The following is a 27,025-nucleotide window of genomic DNA, read 5'->3' on the forward strand; positions in this document are numbered from 1 at the left end:
CCCCGATGCGGCACGCACTTGGCTCAATCGGTGGAGGCGCACAACTGCACGTACGGTCTGGCCTTTGCCAGATCGTTGCTTAATGCCCCCTTCCCGCACTCTCGTAATCCTGTTCCTGATCTCCCGTGTACCGACTCCTGCCTCCTACGCCTGACGTTCTTGTTACCGCTGCTCCCGTTGACCGCCTGCTCGATCCCCGACACTGGACCGAATAAACACTTCCCCTCCCCGAACTGCCTCTGCGTCTCCCGAGTCGTGCATTTGGGTCCAACCCCGTGTTCTGGTAGTGACACACGCTGGGATATATTCCAGCCACTGGAGGCTTTCGGCGGAAAATTTTCACCCAAGGCTCAAACATGGAAACACAACGCCGTCGCATCCATTTTGTGGTCGCTCCCTCAAGTCACTTCAATTCAAATTCCAAATAATCACTCATCCGGTGAAGAGACATTTGGTGACCTTGACTTAAAGGAGTGCGCTCGGTTTTGTTCGCATATGAGCCAAAGTGTAGCAAAAGCCAAGGCTTTCTTGTCACACACACACACACATGCATGCATGCACACGCACACGCACACGGGGGGAAAAACATGCCAGAAAAGAGGCAGCCAGCGGGTCGGTCCTGTTCCAATTGGCTGGATAGGGGTTGAAGGTTATCCCAGCTAACGAAGCTATCACGCCAACCATGAACACACACACATGCACCCGATCACAAACTGACCCCCCCCCCCCCCACACACACACACACACAGCAGGCTCTTGTGGCCAGACGATAGTCTTTGACCTTCAGTGCAGCTGCGCTTCCAAAATACAACAAAGTGAGCTCCTCGCGCCCTGATCCGATCGGGCCGATCGAATCGGCGTAAAGTCTTCATATACAGCAAATGATTTTAACTCACAAATCCCCCACCCGCCCCGCCAGTGGTCCCTGGACCCCCTGCTTGAGAACCCCTGATTAGACAAGTTTGCTTCCGATCTTAACTGGTGCGTTTTAAAACGGGCACATTTTCATCCTTCAATCCCCGTTGGCCTCCAGCGCCTCTCATCGTTCCCTCGCCCCCCCCCCCTCCGCTATACCTGTCCTTTCCCTCTTTTCATCTCTCAATCATTTACCTGCCTCCCTCGGCTTCACTCTCCCCGAGGAGGACGAGGCGGGAATCATCCCTTGATCACGACTCTCTCTGCAGACGGGACTTTCGCATCGACCAGCGCCTCCCTGCCGGGATTTAAGCATCGGAAGACTGCACGAGCGTGTGAGCGTATCATTTTGTCCCTCTGGCTCACGGGGACACAAAACTGCACGTCTATTTTTGAACGCGTGACTGAAGAGATTCTTTTTAATGATAGTCACTTGCGCTGTTATTAAGATTGCGCAGGATGCCGACCCACGCGCACGCACGCGGCCTGTCATTGTCCTGTCAAGCTATTTTTGGCCGCTCAGCCCCTCTGGCGCAAATGACCGCCCTCCCGCGGCAAGCCGTCGTGCCCCCGACCCGCCCGTCCTCTTCCCCGTGCCAGCCAATCACAGGCCACGCGGAGCGACTCCGACAGGAAGTGGCGCTGACAGCGTCTCGTTGACTAATGATCGTGTTTCTGTGGCAGGCTGCGTATCAGGCTCGGTGCGCCCGTGGAGTTTGAAAGTGGGTTCAAATCATTTTAAAAATGATTTGAAATGTGTGGAAGGGGTAAAAGGGAGTTTGTAAAATATTCTTCGATATGGTCTCTCTCCGGAGTGATTATTAAACATTTGCGGCTGGGCAAAAAAGAAAAAGAGCAACGCAGCAAAGTCAGGCATTGGAGCGTTTTGGCAACAGAGAATCAAAAAGGATTTTTCGACACCGTTATTTCAGAATTGGAAAAGGAATTATGATTCGATTTTGACTGGCGAGGCCTTCGTTACTGCGGCAGTGCGATCGCGAAATGAGTTTGGCACCCCTGTGATGACAGAAAAATATCTCGTTGAAGGTCTTGCAATATTATTTTCCAGCGGCGGCAACAGCCAGTCCATGTTTTAGCCGGTTTGTCCTCGTCTGATTTCGGATCTCCCTCGGCCGTTGTTGTTGTTAAGGCGTCCGAAGGGAAGCGCTTTACATTTCACAGGGTTCGATTCCTCCGTTTTGACAAGTGCTTTGAAGGAGGAGGAGGAGGAGGAGGAGAGTGAATTGAAATAAAAATGACGTGGACCACCATGTAATTACTGGGCTGCTCCATTATTAATCATTCCCAGTCCTGATAGGACTTGCATGCGAGCGGTATGCATAATTGATATCGGGGATGGGAGCCTGCTTTACCTTGCGTTCAACCGCGCAAGGGGGGTTGGGGGTGGGCATTCTGCAAATGCAAAAAAAAAAATGAAAAAAATAAAATACAACGCGCCATTTCAAAGAAGCTGCATTTTGAATGCTTTTCATTACTGGGGAAGGAAATGAAATTTACACTGTACAATCGGCCAAATAGCTTCTTGTTGCCTTATGAATAATCCAACGGAGGAAAAAAAAAAAAAAAAAGATGAATTGAAGGCAGCCTGTCTTGTGTCCGGCGGTTTAATAATGTAAGGCGGCCACTGTCTAGGGTAACAGACACACTTCTGTAATTGACCGCGCTCGTCCTCAACACAATGAAGCAGGTGTCTGTTTACTGCTTGCAATAAATGAATAAGCAGCCGACGTTAAGAACCTGGAGACCTCACGCAATTATTAAGCGTTTTTTTTTATTATTTATTTGACGCCCGTCCCCCTTACCTCGTCCTTATTGCCACCGTGCTGTCGGGATTAGAACGGGTTATTATTGCGCTTACGTGACAAGATGCGGGAGAAATAATCTCATCCGTGTACTTTTTGGGAGATCAGGCCTTACAGCTGACATTTGCTAACTAATGCTAACGTTTGTATATTTGGAAGAAAAAAAAAAATTACCAAGCAACATCTTGTCCCTGAAAAAACCTGAAAGTTGGGCACTCATTGATTGGATATATATATATATATATATATATATGTTTTTTTATTGAGTTGTGCAAGTTACAGGTGACAACGCTTGAAAAGTATTAAACTGATTCACCTCAGTCGCGTTCCCCGCATCGGAACAGGGGTGTGTAGACTTTTCATATCCACCGACAGTCAAAAGGACCGCTGTACGTTTAGTAATCCTCAGGAACAAAATCAATCATCACACACGCGCGGCGCTAATTAAATAACGGGGGTTGCCGTTAATTAATAAGCCCCAGCGCTAAAGCACCCCCCCCCCCCCCGGAAAATTAACAGCGGCGGTCGTTATAGCGGGCGCCTAAAAAGGAGCCCGGGTGGAGGGTTAGAGGAGCGGCGAGGGTCCACGGGCAGTTATCAATCAATCGATGGATATGATTTCCCTCCCTATCATTTATCAGAAATGGGAAATATTTGACAGATGCCTGCTCGCATCCCCTTTGGACCTTCTCCAAGCATGATGTAATCATCTATTATGCAATGAGATTAAGGACGCTAAAAAAAAAAAAAAAAGGGGGGGAAATTTTTAATCCCGACATCCCGCGTAATGAGATGAGGAAATATTGAAAAATAATAATAATAAACATTCCCCAGTAGCCGTTAGTTGTGGAGCTTTCAAAACGACGACTTAGCATAAAAAGTACAATGGATTTTTATCCTAAATTTCATCTACAGCACCAGTACACCAGGTTAATCTTTTATTTGCGTGCATAAACGTAGTGTTGACGTATCGTTCGCACCTGTGTTGAGGAAAATGGTCTTTCAAGGCAGCTCCACAGAACAACAACCAGGCACTCTAAAGCACCCACGGCAGCGAAAGAAAAGATATTTTTCAGGTAGCTAGCTAGCTAGCTAACTGCCTGTCGCGATTGTGTCGAATAGCCGCTGATGCGAACCAAACCGCCAAAGTTCTTATCCAGCGGGTCCTGTTTTAGCCACGCGACACGACACGACCACCACCCCCAACCGAGGACGAGAGCTGTCCTGGCTGGTCCACCGGCATGATAGATCGTAGAACGTAAACAAAGATGCAATTCTCTTCATTAGCCAGCGGAGCGTGAAGCGCATTTCAAACTTCCCATTGACGACACGCAGGCAAGCGTTACTTTCTTTCGCAGGCTTTCTCAGGGTCACTGCTTTTTAGCAGCCGAGTGGCCCTGCTGTGGCTCACGCGCGCCATTCATCACGGCGGCAAACATAATTGCCTCCGACATCCGCCTATTTGTCACCAGTAAAAGGAAAGGAGCGGCCGGATCATGATTCTTTTTCCACGTGGCGCTAAGCGTCTTTTAACAAAGACGACGAGGGAGCTCTAAGCGAGCGTGTGCCAGACTAATGACCCTGAAGCAAACCTTGTCAGGGTTGGCGGGGTCATGCGGGGGAATAAAAGGCTAGTAGTAGCAACTGGCACCTGGAATGGACCCATCCGTTTTTTCACCACACAACACGATTTTGACGTATATGGCTTTTTGTCACCACTGCCATGAAAATCCTCTCGAGGGATTTGCTTTCGAGAAGAAGCAAGGAGTGACGCTAGTAGCAGACGCCCACGCAAGCGCTAGTTTGCTCCTAAGTCAGGGGTGCTAAATGCGTCGATATACCCGTCGATGCCTTGTCCGTCGCGATCACGGCTTCGGCCGGGGTGGCTCATCGTTCGCGCCTGAGTACGCTACATACTGTCATAAGTACTGTCTGGAATTCTATGTGGTTAGCTAGAAGTGATCCGTATATCATCTAAATATGGTTCGAAACGATAGGGTAATATTGCCCCGGTCACTTCACTCGATTGTGTGGCACGGCGTGTTTTCAATGGCGAATGTGGCGGTGTGACGATGCAGGCAATATGGCTACCACTTGGCTGTTGAGTAATGCGCACGGATGACCCGCTCGTATTTATTTTTTCCAAACAGACATTGAGGTGAATAATGTTGTGTATTTTTCATTACAATATCTATTTTAGAATGTTGATAGGCATGACAATTGACCTTTAAAAAAAAAAAACAATAGTGCATACCTATAATTGTCTCACAGCGCGTCAACAAAACAATCCTACTAAAGCAGTTCCTCCCGCTTAATTTTCCACTTCAACGCACGTGCTTCCGATTTTGGACTCACGCAAACAGCTGATGTACACGTTAAATCGGCGCTTCCCAACCACTGTGACGGCTCATCAGGGTGCACCTTGGGGAAATCAACCAATTGCACAGAACTGCTCCAAAAATGAATCCAGCGCGGCCACCCGGCCCGGGAGCCATCTTGCTGCTCTCGTTAATATTCATTGACACGAGGCGACGGCCTCGGCCTGACAGAGCGATTGGCCCCGTGTCAGCTGTTCATTAGCCACCTGTAAGCCCTCACAACTGCACGTATTTCCGCCGACGCACCCGCGTGCACGCCGCCGTGTTCGCCGTGGGGGCTGCTAACACCTGAATGTACGGTGACATGTCAAAGACGTTTCCCGCTCAGCCAGCTGGCGAGCATGCTGAAGCCCTCAAACGCCACGCGCCCTTCTGCGCGCACACCGTCTGCATCCGTCAACGTCGGACGTCTCTGCGCATGCAAGACCGCGTCTGCGAATTAGCGTCATCTTGCCGATGTTCTATCAAGTTCGGCAAAACTTGTATGATATTCTTTTTTTTTTTCTTAAGAGGGAACACATCGCTCCGATTCCGGCCGCCTGTGCGCGTCAGAATTCGTTTTCTGATTTGTTTGTAACTGACATTTAAAATCAATTTTTACAAGTGTGTGGCACTTTGTTTCGGCTGAATTAACGAATGAATGAATGTGGTGGGTCTTAAATTTCTATCCAAATAAAGATCAATTGAGATGCGAAAAGACGGCGCCAAAGCCTTTGCTGAAAGGAAAGTTGCAAGTTCAGTGCGGGTTGTGAGTGGAGAGTTCTCATTGTAAGCACTTCTGGTGCACCTCCTTGCCCCCAAAACCAATCACCGGTGAGGCATTTACTCGTAAGGGAGTTGATCTATCACGAGTTTGAAATATGAACCGATTTTGGTACAATAAAATGTGGCATACTGTATACAGTTAGAAGCATTTTGTGGGGCGTCAAATACGTTTTTTTTTTTTTTACCCACTACTCCTACGCGACGCACCAGTGTTAACTGTAAAACGGTTTCAAAAAGCAAATGTGCACACTCGGTACGTAACATATTCCACACGATATTGTCATTATTATGATGATTATTATACACTCCAGGTGAGGCATTGTGTGGGGAAACGGCAGCTGCTGCGTGTCAAACGGCTGTTCAGTGCTGCATACCCGGCATGCCTTGCGGTTTGGAACCCCCCCCACCGGCATAGACATACCCAAGCCCAGAAGTGGCATCCACGGAACGCTCTGCCACTCTTAATCCCGTGAATGAGTGGAAGCTCAGCGGAGGAGGAGGAGAAAGCTGAGGGCTAAACGTTGCCTTTGATTCCACACTGGCGAGCTTCCGTTCTCCCGCTGCGTTCGCGCCACCAACGTTTTAGACGCCCGCTTGCGGGATTTCACGTGCCTTCGCGTGAAACTGGCACCAATCCCCTAAAACTGGTCCTGGGGCGCAGCTTTCGAGATCGGTACCAAGTGGCTCGAGCGCCGTGCTACGGTTTTCGGCAGGCTCGCCTAATATTCGGGCCGCTCGCTCCCACCTGTCGCGGTGGCACATCGACGCCAAAAGCCATTCTGGCAGCGCGTACGGTGACAAACACCCGCCGAGTCGCTTTTTACACGCTGGCGTAGCATTATGCGGCACCGAGACAATCAGGGCACTTAATTAGCCGTGTTATACTACTGGGAGCGCACAAGAAATATGACGGGCGAGTGGGGAAGCGTTTTCTGGCCGCCTGCCCTGACGCAGCACAGCGACGGCATGTTGGACGGAGAACAGAACTTGCAAAGCGAGGGAGAAATTGGAGGAATTTCACCCACAAAAAAAAAAAAAAAAAGATAGCACACTATCTCCTGAGAAAAATATTTGGTCTCTCTGTATGGGAGATTCTATTGCACACAAGTCTGTGACGAATGTCCCACGATAAACATTTATGTGTAATTGTGCTTTTCATCCACTTTTATTATTTCATTTTTTCCCCTCCTACTCTTCCAACATTGCCGCTGGAAAAAAAAAAAAAAATGGTGCATTGATATACGAGTGCCTCGGGAGGGGGAGGGGGGGGGTCAAGAGATAAGAGTGCGCTTCATGCCCCCGGCACTAGATGGCGCCAGGAAACGTCAGGAGAGGTGGACCCCATAAGTTCACACTGGTTTCTTTGTAGAGGATGGGCAAAACCAGTTTTTTTTTTTTTCTGTGAAGTCTTCAGAGAGGCGGTGGGTGTCTGCCAGCGTTGTAAGGTGTGTCAGAGTCTCAGAAATAAAGAAGACACGCACAACATTTCCAGGCTGAGCGGATACAACACGACCTCGAGCTGCTGTTCGGTCGCCCGCAATTTGACATCTTTACTTGCCCTTCTTCTTTGCGGAGATAATCCCCCCCCCCCCCCTCGCTGGCGCGGGCATACCAAATAAAATGAAAAAAAAAATAAGCCAGACAGGTATATACTTGACGGTAAAAATCCATTTTTACTTTTCGGACTTTGACGCAAGCGCGGGGAATTGAAACCTGCGTCAGTGAGCACTTCGCCTTTGCTATCCATCCACCTCACGAGCGCGGCGTAGCAAAACGGCTGACTACGCGGAATTAGGATTGCACCGGTTTTGTCTTTGGCTGCCCGCAGTAAAAGGCCAGATTGAAATGTGCAATTCTCACTTCTCATCACCGCCAAGTCATCCTTCTGAAAATGTCAGTTCATCACTTCCTGCCGGCACACGTGAAGCCACGCAAAACAGTCGAAACTCGGCTACAGCGGCACATTTTACTGTACCGCGCCCGCCCCTTTAAAGAGACACAATTGTGCACAATATACAGTATATTTAGCGTCGGCCCAGAAGCTAATTTCCATTAGCATATTCATACTGCCGCTCTCTTTCATCACTCGCAGATTTGTCACACTTGACTGGCGCCGTATTCTACTTTCGGCTAAACAATTTCTCTCTTGACATGCATGAGGAGGACGGCGGTGCGTACGCGTGTAGCGGCGGCGGGGGTTGGGGGTGTCACTTTCATGTTTGTTGGCTTCACACACACCACTCGCCCCGCCGTCACCGGATTCCACTCGGTAGATGAATTGAAACGCACCCAAGGATAAAATAAATCCGAGGCATTTTTCTGAGCTTGCTTCTATTAGGCCGCGACTGCGCGACATGACGGGCCATCGGGACGCCAATGATGCACTTTGAAACCCGTTTAGGTAGAACAAGGGTCGGAGACATTTCTGACACGAGGCGGCCCAGGTTGCCGGCGTCAACGATGAAATTGCCACAAAATACGATCCTTCTTCCTTGCTTGCATTTTCAAAACTATACTGGACGTCCATTTTCACCGATGCCGTCGTTCGGCGATTTTCAAAACCGTGGCGCGTGTAACACCAGTGGGCCACGGACGTCGCCGAGGGGTGCGCCAATGAATCGCTGAACTCCGAGTGCAAACGTTGTAAATCGTTAAATCGGTTACACTCTTTGGTCTTGGCCCGAAACTTCGTCTTTACTGCAATTCTGACGATCCAAACATCAGCTCGTCAAAGCGTCAATGTCAAACAACGGCAAACTGCTTTTGCCTCACTTTTCATGACGTCGCAACTGTTTGTTACCGATTAAAATGCTGAGAAAAATTGAAAAAAAGACCTCGATATTTGAATCGATCTGTTTTATTTTTACTTGTTTGGAGTGTGACCTTGAGTGCCCTGAAAAAATAAAATCATTATTATTATTATTAGAAAAGGCTTCAGAGTTCCTGATCCCGCTTATCTCTATCGAGGACATTATTGTGCATGATTAATCTCGCTGTAGTGATATTTCAATGATTGCCTGATGCCCTTTGTGCTCCTGGACTGCATGCACATCCACCAAAAAAAAAAAAAACCCCCACAACAAGTCATTAATTACAAGCGTGCAGACATCTGATAGATGATGGCAATTATCGGATTAGCAACCCTGCAGTCTCGAGTGCTTTCCCCGTGCGCCATCTTCTCCTCAACGTCGTGGTACCACACGTGCCAGTCGCCGCCGAAAAAAAATGGCGACGTGGAAGTGAGCTGTCGTAACACCGCCGCCAACGCTTGAAAAGGCCCGCAGGGTAGCAATTGTGGGATAAGAGCGCGGCGTCGCGTGCACCCGAAGAATTCCGAGCCGCGGGTTGTTTTACTCGAAGCGACCGCTTAACCAATCACGACCAATTAGCCCAGCGCACGCGTGTAATAACAGCCTCGCTTTTTTTACATGTCTTCAACTGGCCTCTCGGTGGAAAGGGTCCGGCGCGAAAACCTTGGCAAAGGTTCACTTTGCATCCCTCGATGCAGTCGATAGCAACTTTTAACACGACGCTCTGTTTTTCCACTTCTTCCTACTTTAAAAACGGCCACATAGCTTAAGCTTTCAGCTAGCTTAATGCTAACGCCAAATAGCATATGTGCGCAAAAACAGTGCTCAGACAATTTCTCTATCCTCTCTGAACATGGCTAATATTAGTGCCGTATTGATGAGCTAAGAGGAGTTTGTCAGGAAAAATAAAATCTGTGATATGATGAGACGCCCAAAAAGAATGAAAGCGATCTAATCATTTATTTATCCGACATTGGTGGGGAATCCGACGGGGTTCCGGGAGACGCCCGACGGGGGCGTTGCCGCGTCTGCCGGGGAAGCTCTCGCCTCAGCCTCAGCGTGAAAGCGCTTCACATCAAATAAAGCCGCTGGGAAATCTGGGAAAGCTTTCCCCGAGATAGAAATGGAGATTAGCACAAACTTGAGGGACCTCGAAAATGGAGATAATCCCACCCCCCGCCCCCGCCGGGTGTGCGGGTGATCAGCCACAATATTTACACAACAGCCGCCACCTTGGGGCGCAATTAGAAGCCGCCAATTGACCCTGCAGACTCTTCTCCTCTCAGATCTACTTAGCGATGACTTAAGAGGCGGTGATAATGAGAACGAGGTCATGGATGGGGCGGTTGCGAAGGGGGTGGAGAGGAGGGGGCCGGGGGCGGTGTTGTGATAAATGTGGAAAGAAGGAACTGGATGAAAAAAAAAAAAAAACAACACTGGGTTCCTAATATTTTGAGCGCCAGTACTTTTGTCACCTCTCGTTTGTGCAGGTGTACTTAACGTTGTGACCAACGGCAGCCTCTGCGCCCACTCGCAGGAATCGCCGTTCACTGGCAAAGAAGCAAAATTACACAAAAAAAAATTAAAAAAAAAAATGGCACAGCGAGTGGGCGAGAGAGACCGACAGCTGAACGAAGCAGAGTCTGATCACCGTCTTATTCCAATCAAGTCGGAGCACAGTCTATGGAAACCCGCTTGAGCGTTTATTTGACTGCTACGCTTTTTGTCCTCGTTAGGAAGACAATCCCGCGCACTAGTAGATTGAGTCCGGCGCGCGGCTGTCTTGTACGAGTCACGCTTTGTTCTACCGTTGTGTGACATTAGTGTGCACGAATTGGATTTTACTCGAGAGGCATAATTGTGCACTTGTTGACCTGTGCCTGCTACTAGCACTACCAACCAAGCACTCACTAGCGCTACCCAAAAGGATCAGACTGAAGATCGAACCGACCGTAACGTGATAGCGACTTAAAGACCTTGTGAAGTGAACTGAAGTAACTGTTCGTAAATCCGTTTTACAAGTTTCGAGATAGCCCATGAAAACTTGCAAAGTCTGAGAACTATCTCGTACTCCGTTGCGGGCCCATCGCGTGGCGCTATAGAAATTAAGAACTTGAGCGTCAGTTTATCCGGTGCAGTTGCTAAATACCGTTAGCTAGTTAGCTAGCGATGACCATGTTAGACCAACTCGTCATGTCAACTTAGAATTCTTCTTGACAAAGACTAATTACCACTTGATCGTACCCTAGCACTACCAACGAGAGCACTCACTAGCGGTACCCAAAAGGATCAGACCGAAGATCGAACCGAGCATAACGTGATAGCGACTGAAAGACCTTGTGAAGTGAACTGAAGTAATTGTTCCTAAAATCCGTTACAGGTTCCAAGGTAGCCTATAGAAACGCGCAAAGTCTGAGAAGTTGCGGGCCCATAGAAAGTAATAACTTGCGTCAGTTTATCCGGCGCAGTTGCTAAATACCGTGAGCTAGCTAGCCAGCTAGCGAAGACTACGGCCATCTTAGAGTAACTCGTTGTCATGTCAACTTGGAATTCTTCTTGACAAACACTAATTACCACACGATAGTATCCAAAAACAACTCGGAAGCTGAATGGTTTTACTCGCAAGACAAAGGGTGTACTAGCGCACGGACCTGGAAAAAAAACAAAACTAAAAATGCTCATCCAGATTTCCGTAAGCGTACCAAGTTGAGTATCAAATTGGGCTCATTTCCGTGTTCTTTCCTTTCTTGCAGCCTCCCACACCGTCACCCCCGCCGCCACCGCCGCCGCACTAATTGCTTATAGACGTGACTCAGACTTTTGCTTTTCTTTTCTTTCCCGGGAAACTGCAGACCGACTGGCGATCTCAGCCGCCGCCGTCAACGCTCGCCGAATCCGCGTTGCGTCGAGTTGACGCGCAGAATACATACCACCACCCCACCCGCCACCCGCCGTCTTCTGTTGCGGTTCGGGTAATTGGCGAGAGCCGAAAGCGAGAGCAGTCGTACGCCCGCCGAGCGGAGCCGCTCAGGTGAGGGTGCGTGATGCGAAGATGTGGGAACGGCTTCGTGCCGAGGAGAAGGAGACGCAATCTCCCAATTTGTACAAGAGCAGGAGGGATTTCGGAGACACCGGCGAGTTCACGACTTCGGAGATTTTAACGGAGGAGAGGTTGGGGTTTTTTTTTTCCCCCCAGCCAACTGTGATTCCGTAAAAAATGAATGCTGGCAAGAAGCGGATAACGGCAATTAAAGCTCGAAAAACTTTTTGTACACAAACGGTTGGATAGACGCAGTCCTAGTTTCAAGATCTTAGATGATTTTTCAATATGCGGGGACCGGGGACACTCTCGAGTCCAGAACCAAACGACTGGCAAAACCTCCGCCGGGATTCCAGTAAGGGTTTCCAGGGAAACGTCAGCGGGAACTCTCAAGCGTGACCGTGACGCCGAAGAAGGGCACGACAGGGAAGTCGGCGAGAAAAACAAAAGTTCTCTGTTTGGCCCGAGAGAAAACTGAAACGACATACAAGAAATACCTGCTGGGTTTTTGAACCACAGACAAAAAGAAGGAAAGTGAGGGAGTGCAAAACTGTGTCAATACTTTTTAGCTCCCTTTAGTCAGTGTCCACTAAACAAAAACGCTGTCGTCTGCCAACGTCGGAGCCACTTGGGAAAGCACTGGATGACGATCTCAGCAACCCAAAGCGCTTTTATACTTGGCACTAATGACTCTTTTGTTTTTGCGCTCCAATCTGCCATCTGATTGGACAAAGGCGGTGGAGCTAGTCCGTGATCTGCACGCCAGCTTTTAAACTGATACGCCGGCGGCGTTCGGAAAGCCGGGCCTGACGTTCCGATTCAAATTCAAACGTTTGCGTTTGGCCGTTTGAAAGGCGAAAAGTCTCCCGCCGTTACAACGAACACTCTTGTGAAACTCTTCTAAAACTAACTACTGCCCACTGGTGGCCAAGGCATGCACACCACGTCAATGGGCATTGAAGCGTGAAATCATGATACGCAAAGTTTTTTTCCCCATTCTTCACATTCTGCTGTGTTTTTCAACCAATTAATGGGATTTCCACTCATTTCAATTGGAGAACCGACTTCCAGTACGAACATGGCCATGGAACAAATTCAACTTGAGAGTCAAGGCACCCTGTAGATGGTTCTAGGAGTCATTTTCATTTGGCCCAACGGGACTCGGTCTCACATTAAAATGATACCGGCTTCCCGAAAAGGCTCGCGTCATTAATAACACTTATAGTGTATCCTCCGGACACAAAACAGTACAACAAAAATTGTCATCCGAACCCTCGGTGACAAGATGACTGATGCGAGGCAGCCGGGGGCGGTCCAGGACAACCGCGACGGATCGACAAGCCGCAGGACTGGATGGTATCCGTGCGGAAGGCAGCCATGTGGACAAACCGAGCTCGGACCGCAGATGATTTGCAGTCTGGCGGCTTGCGGTGCGTCTCCAACAAGGGGACGACGAGATAAACGACGAGAAAAAGTTCCGCTCTCATGTGGAAATGATTTCCCGCCACAGAACGAGCGGGGCCCGAATGAAATGTCTGTTGGGCATGCGAACAAATGCCTTTCACGTGAAGTCAGAGACACGGAGACCGACGCACACAATCAGTGGCCATGCTCACAACAACAACGTCCATCGATCATAGCTGCACCGTTTCCTCTTCCCCTCTTGCGGGCGTTTGAGTTTTTTTTTATTTTTTTGTCCAATCAGCTTTGACGCGTTGCCATGTCAAGATAATTTGGGTGGCCCAAAGGAATCCATCCTAGTCGTAATTAAGTACAATGTTTCTGTTAGAGCGCCACCATTTAAATGCACACCACATGAATGTAATACACCATTTGTGACATTATTGATAACACTTCACAAAACCACTTGATTCCTGGAATACTTGTGATTTTATCTTTACATTCTAAAATACTGTGCAATTTTTGGTTAAGTACCAGACAAAAATTGTGCTTTTTTGGGGTTGCTGGAACAGATTGATGGCATTTACATTCACTTCAATGGTTAAAGATGATTTGAGATGGGGAGGGGGAGGGGGGGGGGCTTGCGTTTGCGACGTGAAATTTAATAACGACGTAAATCAGAGCACAACTGCGATGATGGTTTGTAAAAATTTTCCCGGCTAGACTTCAGAATTCGCACGCCGTGAACATTTTGGCTCCGAGCGCTAATTGAATTTATTTTGGATGTTTGATCTCGCGTCGCTCATATTTGTACCGGGGAGCTGATTAGTTTGCGGTCGGTCCACATTCACATCAACACACAAAGCCTATTAAATGTTTGTGGTTTTGCACGCTCCAGCGTATCAAACCGACGTTATCAAGCGAGCAGTAAGTACATTTTTGTCTTGATCATCCTTATTTCCGAGTGCTCGCACTGAGTGGGGGACGGGGACGGTTGAACCTGGTGTAACTATATTAAAATTGATCCCCGCTACATTTACAAGGAACCTGGTCAATATGAAAAATGCTCAACAAAAGTCATCTCAAAGAGTGAGCGGAGTAATAAAAAGAGAACCCCGGTTAATATTATGAGACCTCCGCGGTGTTCACCTCATCAATTTTGGATTCGGAGGAAAAACTAACGACACGGGCGGTGAACTTTTTACCTCGATTCCGCGTCCGGGGTTTGGAAAACTGGGTAAAAACTGCTCGTTCAATTGTCCGATCACAACTTGCAAACGCCGTTCACCTCACGGAATAAAATCGCAACGCGCCATTTGTCTTATCCGTCTACAATTGGTGAACTAAGCACAACGGGCTCGCTAATGAGGGAGGCGACTAGCTAACTAGCGACCGAGGCACCACTGAGACGTGAAGGAAACACGTTCACAAAAACGCAATGCGCAGAAACCGGGGATTCACTGTAACTCCGACCTGAGGCTCAATAATTCAAAAGAATTCCAAGTCCCCCAAAAGGTTTTCCAACAGTGTCAGCGAAATCCGTTTTGGCCAGCCGGCCACACAAAGGCTGCGACGAGCGGCGACGTCTCCCCCGACAAAGACCGCTGTTGTCCGCGAGGCCCGACTTCAACTTCAGCCCGCCATTGACTCCAACTGGACTTCTCACGGCTGCTCTCTCTTTGAATCCCCCCGCCCCGATGGGACTGTTTTTTTTTTTTTTTAATAGCTGTTGTTGTGCCCATTGTTCTCTCCATCGCCAAATATTTGGGTTCACCTGGGTTTTCCCGATGTTCTACAGGGAGTGTGGTTCTGACGTGCTCAAAACGTGACTTCTCCTGTCAGTTGGTGGAATATCAATAAAACCTGACCTGACTTGGTTCAATAAATTTTGAAAGTTTGGACAGCAAAATACAATCGCTGCACTTTTCACGCCGGACGGATGCAATTTTTGTGCACGCAAAACCAGCAAATGAACACAGAAAAGGTTTGAGTCGCGCCTCCTGATGTGTCCGAGTGTCCACAAAGGAAGACGACAACAAGCAATAATCGGCGCTCCGTGCATCCAGGCGGCGCAGCTGTGTGCGTAAAGAAGACACGGAAGGTGCGTGACGGCTTCCCCCGGTGAGAACAATAACTTGTCTGGCATCGCGCGGATGACGGGACCGGGCGGCACAAAGGGTGCGGACGCGTCGGCACTTACGCTGCTGTTCTCCCCCGTCCAGTGGACCATCGCCTGGTTGTGCGTGGCGTCTCCTTTGAGCACGAAGGAGCTGCTTTGCAGGGACATTTGTTTTCCCCGGGACAGCGCTCTCCTGAGGCGGGGGGAGCCCTCGGCGTGCTCGCCTCCGTCCGTCGGGGAGCCTCCCGCGCGTCCTCCGGGTCCCGCGTCCGGCCCGCGGTCGTCCGCACGCTCGCAGCGCGCGGGTCCCGGCATCGCGGTCGCCGCCGCCGCCGCCGAGACGGTTAAGAGCAAGACGCAGAGATGCACGGAGGCTGGGAACGCCGGTGCGGGCATGTTTTTGGGGCTGGAGATGGAGCAGGAGACTGGCTGAGCTTGGAGGAAGATGGATAGGTGTGTACTGTGTGCTGAGCGAGAGAGAGAGAGAGCGAGCGAGCGAGCGAGCTAGCGAGTGTGGGGGGGGGGGGGGGGGGAGGGATAGTGGGAACAACGTGGACGAGGCTCTGGCCCAAAACGGGACCACAAGAAGGCCCAGTGGCGCCACCTGGTGCCGAGCGGCCCCGGCGGCAAACCACGATTGCGTTTCAACGCCCGTGACGTCATCAAGAAGGACTCAAACTGGAATCCAGTTTGTAGTAAAAGCTGAACATAATTAGCATTTTTTTTTTCAATGTCTACATTACGTGATTTCATAATTCATTTCCACTCACAAAACATATTGCTAACCATTTCAGTGCGATTGAAACTTGAAATTAGTTTCTTGGTTTTGCAATGAAGTGAACACCGTTTCAAATATTTCAAATAAGAGCGGGTTACCCGAAATAATTACAATTAGCTTTCATCCGGAACCAGAAAAATCATTTTAATTGATTTACCGAAAATGGAGACGTCCGCTTTTGCGTTTGAATTCTTTACATCGCAGGTGTCAAAATCAAGGCCCGGGGGGCCAGATCCGGCCCGCGGAGCCAAATCGTCCGCGTAGACTTCCATGATTCTTCTGAAAAGCAGGACCAAAATTTCAAATGATAACGTTGACATATTATCAGCACTTTTGCGTTACCAAATATGAATAATGTTTGAAAAAAAAAACATTACACTTGATCTCTGATTCAAAACTCGTGTAAATATGATGATGCGATTAAAGATTATGGTTTTAGTCTCGACGGCCCTCTGAGGGAAACCGTAACGACGATGTGGGGCCCCGTGACAAAAATGAGTTTGACGCTCCCGCTGTACATAATTAAAGGTCATTTGAGGGACTTGATCATTTCATAAGCGGCACAGTAATGTTTGGGTTTTTTTTTTTTGTTTTTTGGTAGCAGAAACGTTGCTATCGGCTCCAGCCCGCCCAGGAGCAAGAACAGCAATGTGAATATTTGATGGAGGTGAGAGCCTGTTAATATTTGATATTTGAGAAGTCATGTCCGACCTTCTTCTCACTTTCTCGGCCAATCGCTTTCGAACCCCCCCCCACCCCCCCCTGCAACATGAGATTTCTTCAAAGATCGCGTACCTCTCCGTACGAAGGACATTCAGTAGACCGCGTTAAAACACGGAATCTTCCACGGAACAGAAGAGCTAATAGGATGTTCCGCGCCGATAACGAGGTGGGCGATTCCACCCCCCCCCCCCCCACCATCCACACTCCCCCCCCCCCTTGAAGTAATTCCCGTCATCTTACCGACGCCGCTCGTATTAGGGGAGCACTTAAAAAGCGGCGCTTCGCCCTCCACGCCGTGTCATCGTGCATTAACAAGTGACGCGTTTAATGACTCACCTCGCCAAACGTGGGCGGCCCGGGCAAAAACGCCGAAGCGCAACCTTCGCCAGGTCTGAGTGATGAGAAAGTGGCCTGAAAGAGGTGAAAAAAAATAAATATGAGATGCAGAAAAATAGTGCTTGCGCTGTTTGGCGACCAGGGACTATGTTGAAGTGATGGGAGGATTCTATTATACAAAAAAGCCCCATCTGATATTAAAATAGTGCTTTGGCGTTATGTTTTGGCATGAACAGGCAATTATAAACCTGATGAAATTATTGAATAGTTTCTGTCGAGAGCAAAAAAAATATATATTTTTTTTACGTTTAGCCGCTTCACCACTGGGTGGCGCCCCCCCAAAAAATTATAACATCCTGCCACTAACTGTTTATGTCGCTTACCTGGCAGTGAATGTGCAGCGGGTCTGTTGTTCCGTTCACAGGAAAATATGAGCATGTGTTAGGAAAAGGCCCAAAATTGTAAAGTTTAAGTTCAGCATAAATCGTGATTTTTTTTTTTTTTGGGGGGGGGGGGGTCATCTTAAATCAGCACACAAAATTAAGCACTTATATATTGACCTCCTCCTTCCTCGTTTCGTTTCAGAACTTCAACTTCACAATTCAAATATCCATTTTCTACAGAAATTGCGTTTTCTCATTAAAAAAAAAAAAATCATTTCAAGATGATTTGAAATTTTTTTCCCCTCTGCGTGTGATGGACTGGTCCATTTTTAAATGTGTGCACTCAAGTATATTAAAGTCTATACCGTTAGCAAATTTTATTCAAGGATTCAAATCAGTTCCCGTCTCTCCACTGGTGCATTTTGAATTCACTTTTTTGACACAAATACTTGTTCTTAGTTTACGTACAAAGTCTGCAAAAGAGAGACAGTTGTGGGAATTATCCGCACTACAAGCTACCAGAATGACTGTTATATTTTATTATTGGTATTGTTGCTGTGAAAACATAATTAGCTTCTAAATCTTACCTGTTGGTGATTAACCTGCTGCTCAATCAACAGTCGTCAATCACGTGTGTGGGCTTTCGCGTTTACTCCAGCGCAACCAAACTACATCCGGTTGTCAAACGTCCCTCGAAACGCAATTGGACCGAAATCTACGAACCGCCTCCTCTCCCTCCCGATTGGTTAGCCGGCGCGACGTCACCCATCAGTTCTCGTGCCCTACCGAGCGTGCGTTCCAAGGAGGCTTCTCGCTTTCCTCACTTCAGGCGGAAAATGGCGAATTTTTGCGTACGGAGCTTCTCGCTCGGAGCTTTGCGCAACGTTATGAGGTGAGGAGTGTTTCGAATCGACTTGCAACGCATGTCAGTGGACCTTGTGAACGTTAGCGTCGCGGCACAACTTGATGACAGATTTGAAGATACCGGGAGAAACAACCTTGTTTTTCCAGACAAAATCTAATTTCCATGTTACCTTAATTGGTAGAGCTTGTGTTTGATTTTTTTTTTTTTTTAAATATATATAGTTCATCTCCCAAATTCAGTTATCGAACACTACTCGGTCGCTCCGTTAATGACGTAATATCCGTCGCTGAATTGCGTCATCCGATTGTCCTCTCGTAATAATGTTGTAATACCGTGTACTTTGCACAATTAGCATCAATATAGCCATTTTATGCATGTTATCTATTCTAAATCGGCCTACATACATTTAAAAAAAAGTGTGGTATGGATTTTTCATATCCAGGTCATCCCCGCGCCGGTTCTGTACCGCCACCCAGCAGAAGAGCGGCCACAGTTCAGAGGAGGCGGCCGCCGAAAAAAACGAGCAAAGCGTGACGGAGAACGTCCTGGCGGAAAAGACACAGCTGGAGGAGCAGCTCAAGGAGATGACCGTAAGTCGGATGCGGCCTGGCCGTGCCCGGTCGCCAGGGCAACTGCTGGTACTGAGCAACCCCTTGGTCCACCCCACAGGACAAGTACAAGCGGGCCTTGGCAGACACGGAGAACCTGCGGACCAGGAGTCAGAGGATGGTTCAGGATGCAAAGTTATTCGGTAAACGCAACAAAAGTTAAAACACTGTACTTGAGATCGGGGATTCTGTTCGTGGTACGCAAAGGATGGCGTGCCTGACCGGAGTGCAGTTGGACCTGTTTGATAACGCAATACGTTGTGTGAAATCATTTTTACCTCACGACGGTGCCACCAGGTATCCAGAGCTTCTGCGAGGACCTGCTGGAGGTGGCCGACATTTTGGAGAAGGCGAAGGAAAGCGTGCCCAAGGAGGAAGTGACGAGCCAAAACCCTCACCTGAAGAACCTCTACGACGGCCTGGTGATGACCGAGGTCCAGATCCAGAAGGTGTTCGCCAAGCACAACCTGGTCAGGCTCGACCCTCACGGCCACAAGTTCGACCCGTACGAGCACGAGGCGCTCTTCCACGCCCCCGCCGAGGGGAAAGAGCCCGGCACGGTCACCGCCGTGACCAAGGTGGGCTACAAGCTTCACGGGCGCACCCTCAGGCCGGCCTTGGTGGGCGTGGCCAAGGCCTCCTAAGGAAGCGGAGGACCGCGCGGGACATTTTGGGATTCCCGGCCACGATTCTGACGAAAGCGCGCTCGCCGTCGCCGGACTGAACATCACGATAAACAGACGGACGAACTTTGGCTTTGGTCTCGTCTCGGAAGGACCGGATCGGACCAGTTAGAATGCGGCTTTCGCCTCAAATGTCGCCCCCCCCCGCCCCCACCCCTGTCATTTTATGTTCAAAACCAGACATTTAACTGATGTATGACTAAAACAATAAAAATGAGAAGACAAAAACTGCCTCACAAGTACTCTGAACAAAAAAACACAGCGCAGAAAATTATCACAAAAAAAAAAAAAAAAAAACACGGTGGCAACTGCAATCATAACTTGAGATACAAAAAAAAAAAAAAAAAACACCACACGAAGACAGCCCGCCATAAATGTTTCCATTTTTAATACATGTCCAATAGTCCGTTCACACGGCAGCAAAGCCCGCAGCTTCGCGTGCGCAGTACAAAATTCATTTTTCATTAAAAAAGCTACGTAAAAAAAAAAAATAATCATAATTCCACTGGAAAATACTGTACAAGTCACCAGTATTATTTTTTTTTTAATTTATACATATTTTACAAAGGATCAGACTCGTTTGCCGGACAGGAGGAAAACGCAAATTTTGGTCAAGCCGCTCGGTCGAAAAGCTGAGAATCGTGCCGCTTGTTCCATTTCATTCATGTACGGATGACAGACGGGGGTGCAAAATTCCAGTTCGACTCCCGACGGAAATACACCGGAAACTTCCCAACCTTGACCGCGGCCCCAAATCCCGACACAACTCGCCCTGTCCCTTTGCAAACAAAATATATGGCTCTTTCGTCCGTAATCCTGATATGAAAATAAAGTGACACCCACCCCACCCCACCCCGCCCCCAAAACTTGACTACTGCCCTTCGTTCTTGTCAGTTTGTTCTGTTCTATCTTCGTACTCAACATGGATGTCGTACTACGTACACACTTAGCAAATAAACCTGATTCCCGTTCGGATCTGTTTGAGAATTCCGTGCTTTCAGTGTAGTACCGCGCCGTGCCACGTCGGGCAGCAGTGAGCTCGACTGGAAGATGAAGCGTAGAAAGTGCCCGTGAGTTAAAATAGCAACAAAATAATCGATAAATACTAAAATATTCGTGCTAATTTCATTAGCCTAACATGATCTGTTAGCGTTAAGCTAACCATTCCATTACAGTAATTTTTCCAGTTGAGCATTTCGCCGTTTTGAAAATGCAACGTTTCATCTCTGTAATATTTAACGATAACTTCGACCGGGGGACCTTTTCGGCCCGAAGTGATCTTTTCACTGCGCGATTGTAGTTGACGGCCAAACGGAGGAATGAGTACTTAAAAAAATAGTGAATGAATGAATTTACAGAATTTGAACGCGCGTGTTGAGACTGTATAAATAAAGTTGATAGATTTTCACCTATTGCGGGTGGGTGGGTTGCTGGTTCCCCTGCCGAGCGAGGGCTTCCCGACGTGACCGTGACGTCCCGAGTCCGGATTTTCATTTGGATTTTTCCTTCTAGACGGCGTCTCTGGATATCCAGCCGCTCTCGGTGAGGAAGGTGACGATGCGTTTCCTGAGGACTTTGTCCAGGTAGCTGGGCAGCCGGCTCTTGGAAGGGACCCCCTGCCTCTTCTGCAGGTGGTCTTTGATGATGATGGTTTTGACCGTCAAGTAGCGGGCGGGGCTCAGGTTGAGGGAGTTGCACAGCACCTTCTCGCGGTCCGACAGCAGCTCGAAGCCGGTCAGGTTCTCGATGGCGGTGAACTCGCCCTCTTTTCCTTCCTCCTTGATGGCGCAGCCCACGCCGAGCCCACCGGCGGCGCCTCCGCCCGGCGCCGCGCCGGAGCCGAGCCCGCCGGCGCCTCCCCCGCCCCGCTTGGAGACGAGCACGCTCTTGTTTTCCTTGCGTTTCTCCCGTTTGTGGCGCGCCGCCTCGTATTCGGCCGCCTCGTCCAGGCGGGCGATGCCGTTGCGGCGGCATCGTTGCAGCTCCCTGACTTTGGCCCTGAGCGCCCGCTCTTTGTGCATGTTCTCAAAGAGCTCCTCGACTTCTCGGTGGGCCATGAACTGGCACAGCCCCCGCAGACGGACCCGCTGCTCCTTCTCCTCCTTGCTGATCTTTCTCTTCGGCGTGGTGGGAACCGGCGGACACGTTCCCGCCGCCGCCGCCGTCGCGGGGCCCGGCGCGGTCGGGCCGCCTCCCGCTCCGAGCGCGCCCGCTGCGGCGCTCGCGACTCCTGGCAACTTGTCCTTGTCCCGCATCTCTTTCTTATCCCGGCCCAGGAAGGCGGGCACCAGGCCGTAGTCCCGTGCGATGTTCTTCCGCCGCTGCCGCTCGCGTAGCTTGCGCACGTACATGTCCACGTGGGCTCGCTTCATCTCGATCTCCACGTCCTCGTCGTCGTAGTTCACCGACAGCCCGCTGATGAGCTTCTCGGCGTCCTGGTCGTATTCGATCTCGTAGTCGTCGCGCAGCGGCATGTAGCCCAGCTGCTGCTGCTCGGCCAGGCCAACGTCCAGAGGGGGGAGCGGGACGGTGAGGCTGGGCGACAGCGCCCCCCCGCCGGGGCACGTGTGGTCCGTCACCCGGTTGGGAATGCTGTCGGGGATGCAGGCCTTCCCCAGGTTGCCGTGGATGTACATCGTCACGTAGTGGTCCATGACTTCCTGGGGAGTGCGGCCGGCGCCGACGTGAGCCGCCATGTCCTCCTAGACAAAGGACAACCGCGGATGGGAAAAAGGGCTCGCGCTGAAGAAAAGAACAGTCGTGTTCTACAACTTTTATTCTCTGCAAACGTGAATATTGTGCAGGTATCTAAATTCCTCAAATCATTGCTGCGTGTGTGTACATATTTTATTCAGAGCACGTTTTGGCTTATCTGGCCCGCACAGTCCTTCAAATAAGAGGTCAAGCGTGCGTGCTTCAAGCTGCTAATTTGTTGCTCCCAATTGAGTTTACCCGAAAACTAACAAAACAATGGAGAATGCAACATTGTATACTCGAACGCCAAAATGTGTAATCAAAGTCCACTAGCTCAATGTCATATTTTTGCAAAATGCCATTGGCCGTCTACTGTACATTGGCATCGACCGTATTCTAAATGTCAAGCAACTGTGGTACGTTCCAGAGTGTGAACGATTTATGTGTGTGATACAGCTGCAAATAAGTATTTGATTTTTTTTTTTTGCGTGTTTGAAATTGTTAAAAAAAAGATTTTTAACAATTTCAAATACAAAAAAAAAATACTTATTTGCAGCTGTATCAAACAAATAAATCATACATTGTGATTTCTGGATTTTTCATTTTTAGATGATCTCTCACCGACCGTGAAAATTTCACAGCCCTCCATGATTTCTAAGCGGGAGATGTTGCAATATAGCTGGGTGTTCAAATACATATTTTCTTCGTTGTACACACTCTGGAACGTACCACAGTCGCTTGATATTTAGAATAAGTTCGATGCTAATGTACATTAGACGGTCAATGGCATTTTGCAAAAATATGACATTAAGCTCGTGGACTTTTAGTACACATTTTGGCGTTCGTATATAAAATTTTTAATTCTCTCTTCTTAATTAGCAGCTTGAAGCACGCACGCTTGGGCTCTTATTTGAAGGACTGTGCGGGCCAGATAAGCCAAAATGTGCTCTGAATAAAATATGTACACACGCGCAGCAATGATTTGAGGAATTTAGATACTCGCACAATATTCACTTGTGGAGAAAATAACTAAGGAAACAAAACAATAAATCTGACATTTTCTGTACTTCCACTATTTGTTGAAAGAAGTGTGTGTGTGTGGGGGGGAGAGTTCGTACCCAGTTCCCGAAGCCGTACTGCTCGATGGCATCGAGGAGCGACTGCTCTTCCCTGCTCGTCCATCCTCCCTCGGCTTCGGGACCCCAGAGGGAGAAGCGACCGCCGTCGACCTGCTGGTAGCCGTGCCATCTGCGGTGGTTGCCGATTTCGGCGCCCGCCGAGAAGCACTCGGGGCACAGCTCGATATCGGGACAGTCGGTGCAGCGGAGCCGGAGATGGGTCACGTCCGCCAGGCAGTTCACGCAGTACTTCTTCCCCAGGTCGGCCATGTTGCCTGGCTTTCGCTCCTTGTTGTTGGAGGCAGACCACCCCCCCCCCCACTCCGCCAGCGCATGCGCACTTGCGTGCGACTCCAACCGCCAATTTTTTTATTTAGGCCGACGCTGCCACCTAGAGGACGGTGGTTGTTACTGCCGCCCTCCACCAAAACCGACATACTGCATCCATTTCTGAGCCGCTCATCCTCACGAGGGTCGCGGAACTGCAGGGGACGCGGGCACACCACGGACTGGTTCCCACCCAATCGCGGGGGACATGCAGACAGACAACAATCACACCGACGGGGCAATTTAGAGTGTCTGTATTTGTTAATTAAAAAGAAAAAATAAACACAAAAACTTGTTTGGGGTGTGTGCTTGGGGCTCTGTCCAGTAACACAGAAATAAAAAGAACTTATCATACTAGTTTTGGGTAACTCATTGCCTCATTCCCACTGTGCGCTATCTCCCACTCATTTCCTGCTCTAAAGTATTTGCCAGCTTGCAAAGTTCAAGGTCCTGTTCAGAATGTTCTGGGAATTAAACAAGACAAAACAAAACCAAAAAAAAAGAAGTACTGCACTGCAATCTCTCGGTTTTTGGGTTGTGAATCTGGAACCGGAGTTTCAAAATAAGTCTCTTCTTCCTGTTTTTTTATTTGTCAAGACTTAGTCCACAACTAGAATTCTTATATATTTCTCCGAATACAACTTTTCAAATGAAACAGATTTGAAAATACAATTGTGTATGCTTGAATGAACGCGATGAAACGAATGTATTTGTGATCTCGACACTGACGGCTTTGGAACGTCACCACCAAAAAAAAAAAAAAGAAAAAATGGGAAGGAACAGAGTAGCCGCAGCAAAAGTATTGGCAAAGATGAGTCACGCAAAAGAAAATGAAATGTTAATATACCCGATATTGTGTCACTTCCATTTGCTACTGAGAACATGCAACGGAGCAGGAAGGACAGAACGCGGGTCAGCGCTCGGACCCGCGGGGACGTGCGCTCGCAGTCGCTACACCGTCCTGACGACCTGGGTGGTGACAGCGGACATGGTGCCCTCGTTGGCCCGGATCTTCACCTCGCGGTTCATCTGGCACCACACGCACGGGAAGCACCAGTACAGCTTGCAGCAGTCGTCGCAGCAAGAACCCTGCCCCGGGACCACAAAAGACGGCGTGACGGTTCCGTTAGCTGAATTACAAACTGGAGAGTGTGAAAGTGTTCCCGAAGATGAGAAGTTAACGATTACCCAACTGTACTCAGGCAAGGATTTTCCCTCGAGTGAATTCGTTAAAATATGAATAATTAATTACAACTACTGAACTCAAGCTGTGATTCTTTCACACACCACTAGAGGGAGCCCACACATAAAACTGAGAGTCCGTGACCAAAAGTGTAATATGGCGAGTAAAAAGTTGCGTTTTCTTTTTAAATTCACTTGTTAAAATATGGCTTTCGTCCACCATCAAAATCGTTTCCACCATCAAGTTTTTGGTCGTGTGCCAGTAGAGGGAGCCTGGATATCACAATCGAACAATCAACGCAATCAAGCACAGGTTGTCTCCGACTTGTGTTTTTACCGGGATTCCGTGGCGCTGCCTGATGGAGCTGCGGAGCATGCAGGACACGATGCAGCAGAAATCCAGCAGCGGCATGGCGCAGCACCAGCCGTGCTTGCTGGCCGTCTGGCACTGCATGCACGGGAAGCACCACAGGGCGCAGCAGCCTGAGAACCGGACGGCAAAAGGAGAGTTCGCGACGCCAACGGATGTCATTTATCGACATTTATCACGCCGAAGCCACGGAAAGGTACTTTTGGGGGCGTTTCCGACTTACACGTGCTCATGTCGCTGCAGCAATCACAAAGGCCGGTACTCCAGTTGGAGTATTGCCGCGAGGTGGTCGTCACTTGGGTCACCACCTGGGTGGGCGGCTGGTAAACTGCCATGTCTGGAGCACGCAGAACACGATCACGGGTCAATAAAGATACTCAACCCGTCCAGTTTCTCCGCCGCTTATCCTCACGAGGGTCGCTAGGGAGCGCCGGAGCCCATCCCAGCAGTCAACGGGCAGGAGGCGGGTGGCGGTACACCCTGAACTGGTCGCCAGCCAATCGCAGGGCACACGGGGACAAACGGCCAGTGTCCAATTAATGTTGCCGCCCCGGTTTTGCTCTTATGTATCATTTTTGTGCATTCAAACGCAGTATTTAACGCTCGAAAATCCGAAGTAACGGACACCCCGCCCCAAAAGTTGTATCGGGTTCAACCGTGGGACAAAAAAAAAAAAAGCCGTGGAAGAACCGCAACAGAGTACAACTGAAGGAAGTGCATCAGCAGGAATTAAAAAAAAAATAATAAAGTCAAATAAAAAAAAAACCTCTATAGCATGTAATGTTCCATACATATTCACATGAAAACAATATCACTATCAGTGGCCGAGCACATGTTCGAGCACGTGCACGAAAAGTTTCGAAATGGATTCCACCCCCAATTTAGGCCCTCTTGGTGCAGTCCCGCTTCTGTACCTGTACAAAAAAATGATAAAGTGATAATTCATACGAACATTAGTGGCAAATGCGGATCGAAGCTCGACTGAGTCTTTAAGGTGCTAGCTAGTTAGCTACATGGAGGCTAATGACTTATGTAAATCAACCTTTTCAAGACTTCTCTTCTGAAAAGTTTATCGTTATGAGAAAAAAAAAGTAGCTCAACAACGGATTATTAATGAACTCGGAATATTACGCAGACTGTGCCACTACCTTAAAACAACGAGTTAATAAAATGCGGCAAACTCGCTTCCATGAACACGAATAAAAATAAACTATAAGCAAATGAACTTTATTCTACATATTTGTACAATGTACTTACAATTAATCCGTAAAAAGTATTACAATAATAATAATAACATAAAAGAAGTTGCCTTTGAACTTCACTTCACCGGACGGAGACAAAGACAAATAACATCGAGCAAAAGTTCCAAAGAGCAGGCAGAAATTGCAAATTAAAAAGCAATATATATATATATATTTTTTTACCTTTCTTTTCTCCGTGTGCTGAGGAAAAATGAAAGAGAAGGATGAGTGCTGCAAGGTGCAAGTCCCTCCGTGAAAGAAAGAAAAAGAAAAAGAAAGAATGCCTGGAACTTGTTTCGCAAAAAAATCTGATTTTAACTTTCGATTTTTCCGAAGACCAACCCAACCGCCAACCACGCCCCCCCCCCCACTCCCACCCCCGCCGTCACAAAGTCAAAGTTTTTGCATTTTCTGTCATCTTTTTGCACACTTTCACATCTTTCCATGCAAATAAATAGAACAAAAT

The 27,025-nt window shown here is 48.7% G+C and overlaps 4 protein-coding genes across 17 annotated transcripts in view; 1 reads left to right on the forward strand and 3 right to left on the reverse strand.

The window, feature by feature from the left end:
• sorcs2 (sortilin-related VPS10 domain containing receptor 2) overlaps nucleotides 1-18,211 on the reverse strand; it is a 56,268-nt gene extending 38,057 nt beyond the window's left edge. For 5 of the 14 annotated variants that reach the window (XM_061809119.1, XM_061809115.1, XM_061809120.1 and 2 more), the window contains exons 1-4: nucleotides 18,059-18,210; nucleotides 17,089-17,163; nucleotides 16,187-16,308; nucleotides 15,333-15,685 (exon numbers count right to left, since the gene is read on the reverse strand). In XM_061809119.1, coding sequence (XP_061665103.1) covers nucleotides 15,333-15,685; nucleotides 16,187-16,301 — 468 coding nt within the window. In that variant the 5' untranslated portion in view covers nucleotides 16,302-16,308; nucleotides 17,089-17,163; nucleotides 18,059-18,210. Of the gene's footprint in view, nucleotides 1-1,110; nucleotides 1,201-15,332; nucleotides 15,686-16,186; nucleotides 16,309-17,088; nucleotides 17,164-18,058 lie in introns of those variants that run through there. The other 9 variants (XM_061809118.1, XM_061809124.1, XM_061809130.1 and 6 more) reach the window with 7 other exon arrangements.
• Nucleotides 18,212-18,230: 19 nt separating this feature from the next.
• grpel1 (GrpE-like 1, mitochondrial) lies at nucleotides 18,231-19,855 on the forward strand. The gene is made up of 4 exons (XM_061809140.1): nucleotides 18,231-18,363; nucleotides 18,779-18,926; nucleotides 19,006-19,087; nucleotides 19,242-19,855. Exons 1-4 carry the CDS (start codon nucleotides 18,308-18,310, stop codon nucleotides 19,586-19,588), a joined length of 633 nt encoding a protein of 210 aa, XP_061665124.1. The 5' UTR covers nucleotides 18,231-18,307; the 3' UTR covers nucleotides 19,589-19,855.
• Nucleotides 19,856-19,992: 137 nt separating this feature from the next.
• Nucleotides 19,993-24,192, reverse strand: tada2b (transcriptional adaptor 2B). The gene is made up of 2 exons (XM_061809135.1): nucleotides 23,440-24,192; nucleotides 19,993-22,329 (listed from the first exon to the last, which is right to left on the reverse strand). Exons 1-2 carry the CDS (start codon nucleotides 23,707-23,709, stop codon nucleotides 21,136-21,138), a joined length of 1,464 nt encoding a protein of 487 aa, XP_061665119.1. The 5' UTR covers nucleotides 23,710-24,192; the 3' UTR covers nucleotides 19,993-21,135.
• A 141-nt stretch (nucleotides 24,193-24,333) lies between these two features.
• ponzr1 (plac8 onzin related protein 1) lies at nucleotides 24,334-26,901 on the reverse strand. The gene is made up of 4 exons (XM_061809141.1): nucleotides 26,743-26,901; nucleotides 25,542-25,655; nucleotides 25,286-25,431; nucleotides 24,334-24,855 (listed from the first exon to the last, which is right to left on the reverse strand). The coding sequence occupies exons 2-4, from the start codon at nucleotides 25,651-25,653 to the stop codon at nucleotides 24,718-24,720; spliced, it is 396 nt and encodes a 131-aa protein (XP_061665125.1). The 5' UTR covers nucleotides 25,654-25,655; nucleotides 26,743-26,901; the 3' UTR covers nucleotides 24,334-24,717.
• Between the last annotated feature and the right edge of the window lie 124 nt (nucleotides 26,902-27,025).

The sequence above is a fragment of the Syngnathoides biaculeatus genome, chromosome 21 (assembly GCF_019802595.1).
Source record: "Syngnathoides biaculeatus isolate LvHL_M chromosome 21, ASM1980259v1, whole genome shotgun sequence".
NCBI lineage: Eukaryota > Metazoa > Chordata > Actinopteri > Syngnathiformes > Syngnathidae > Syngnathoides > Syngnathoides biaculeatus.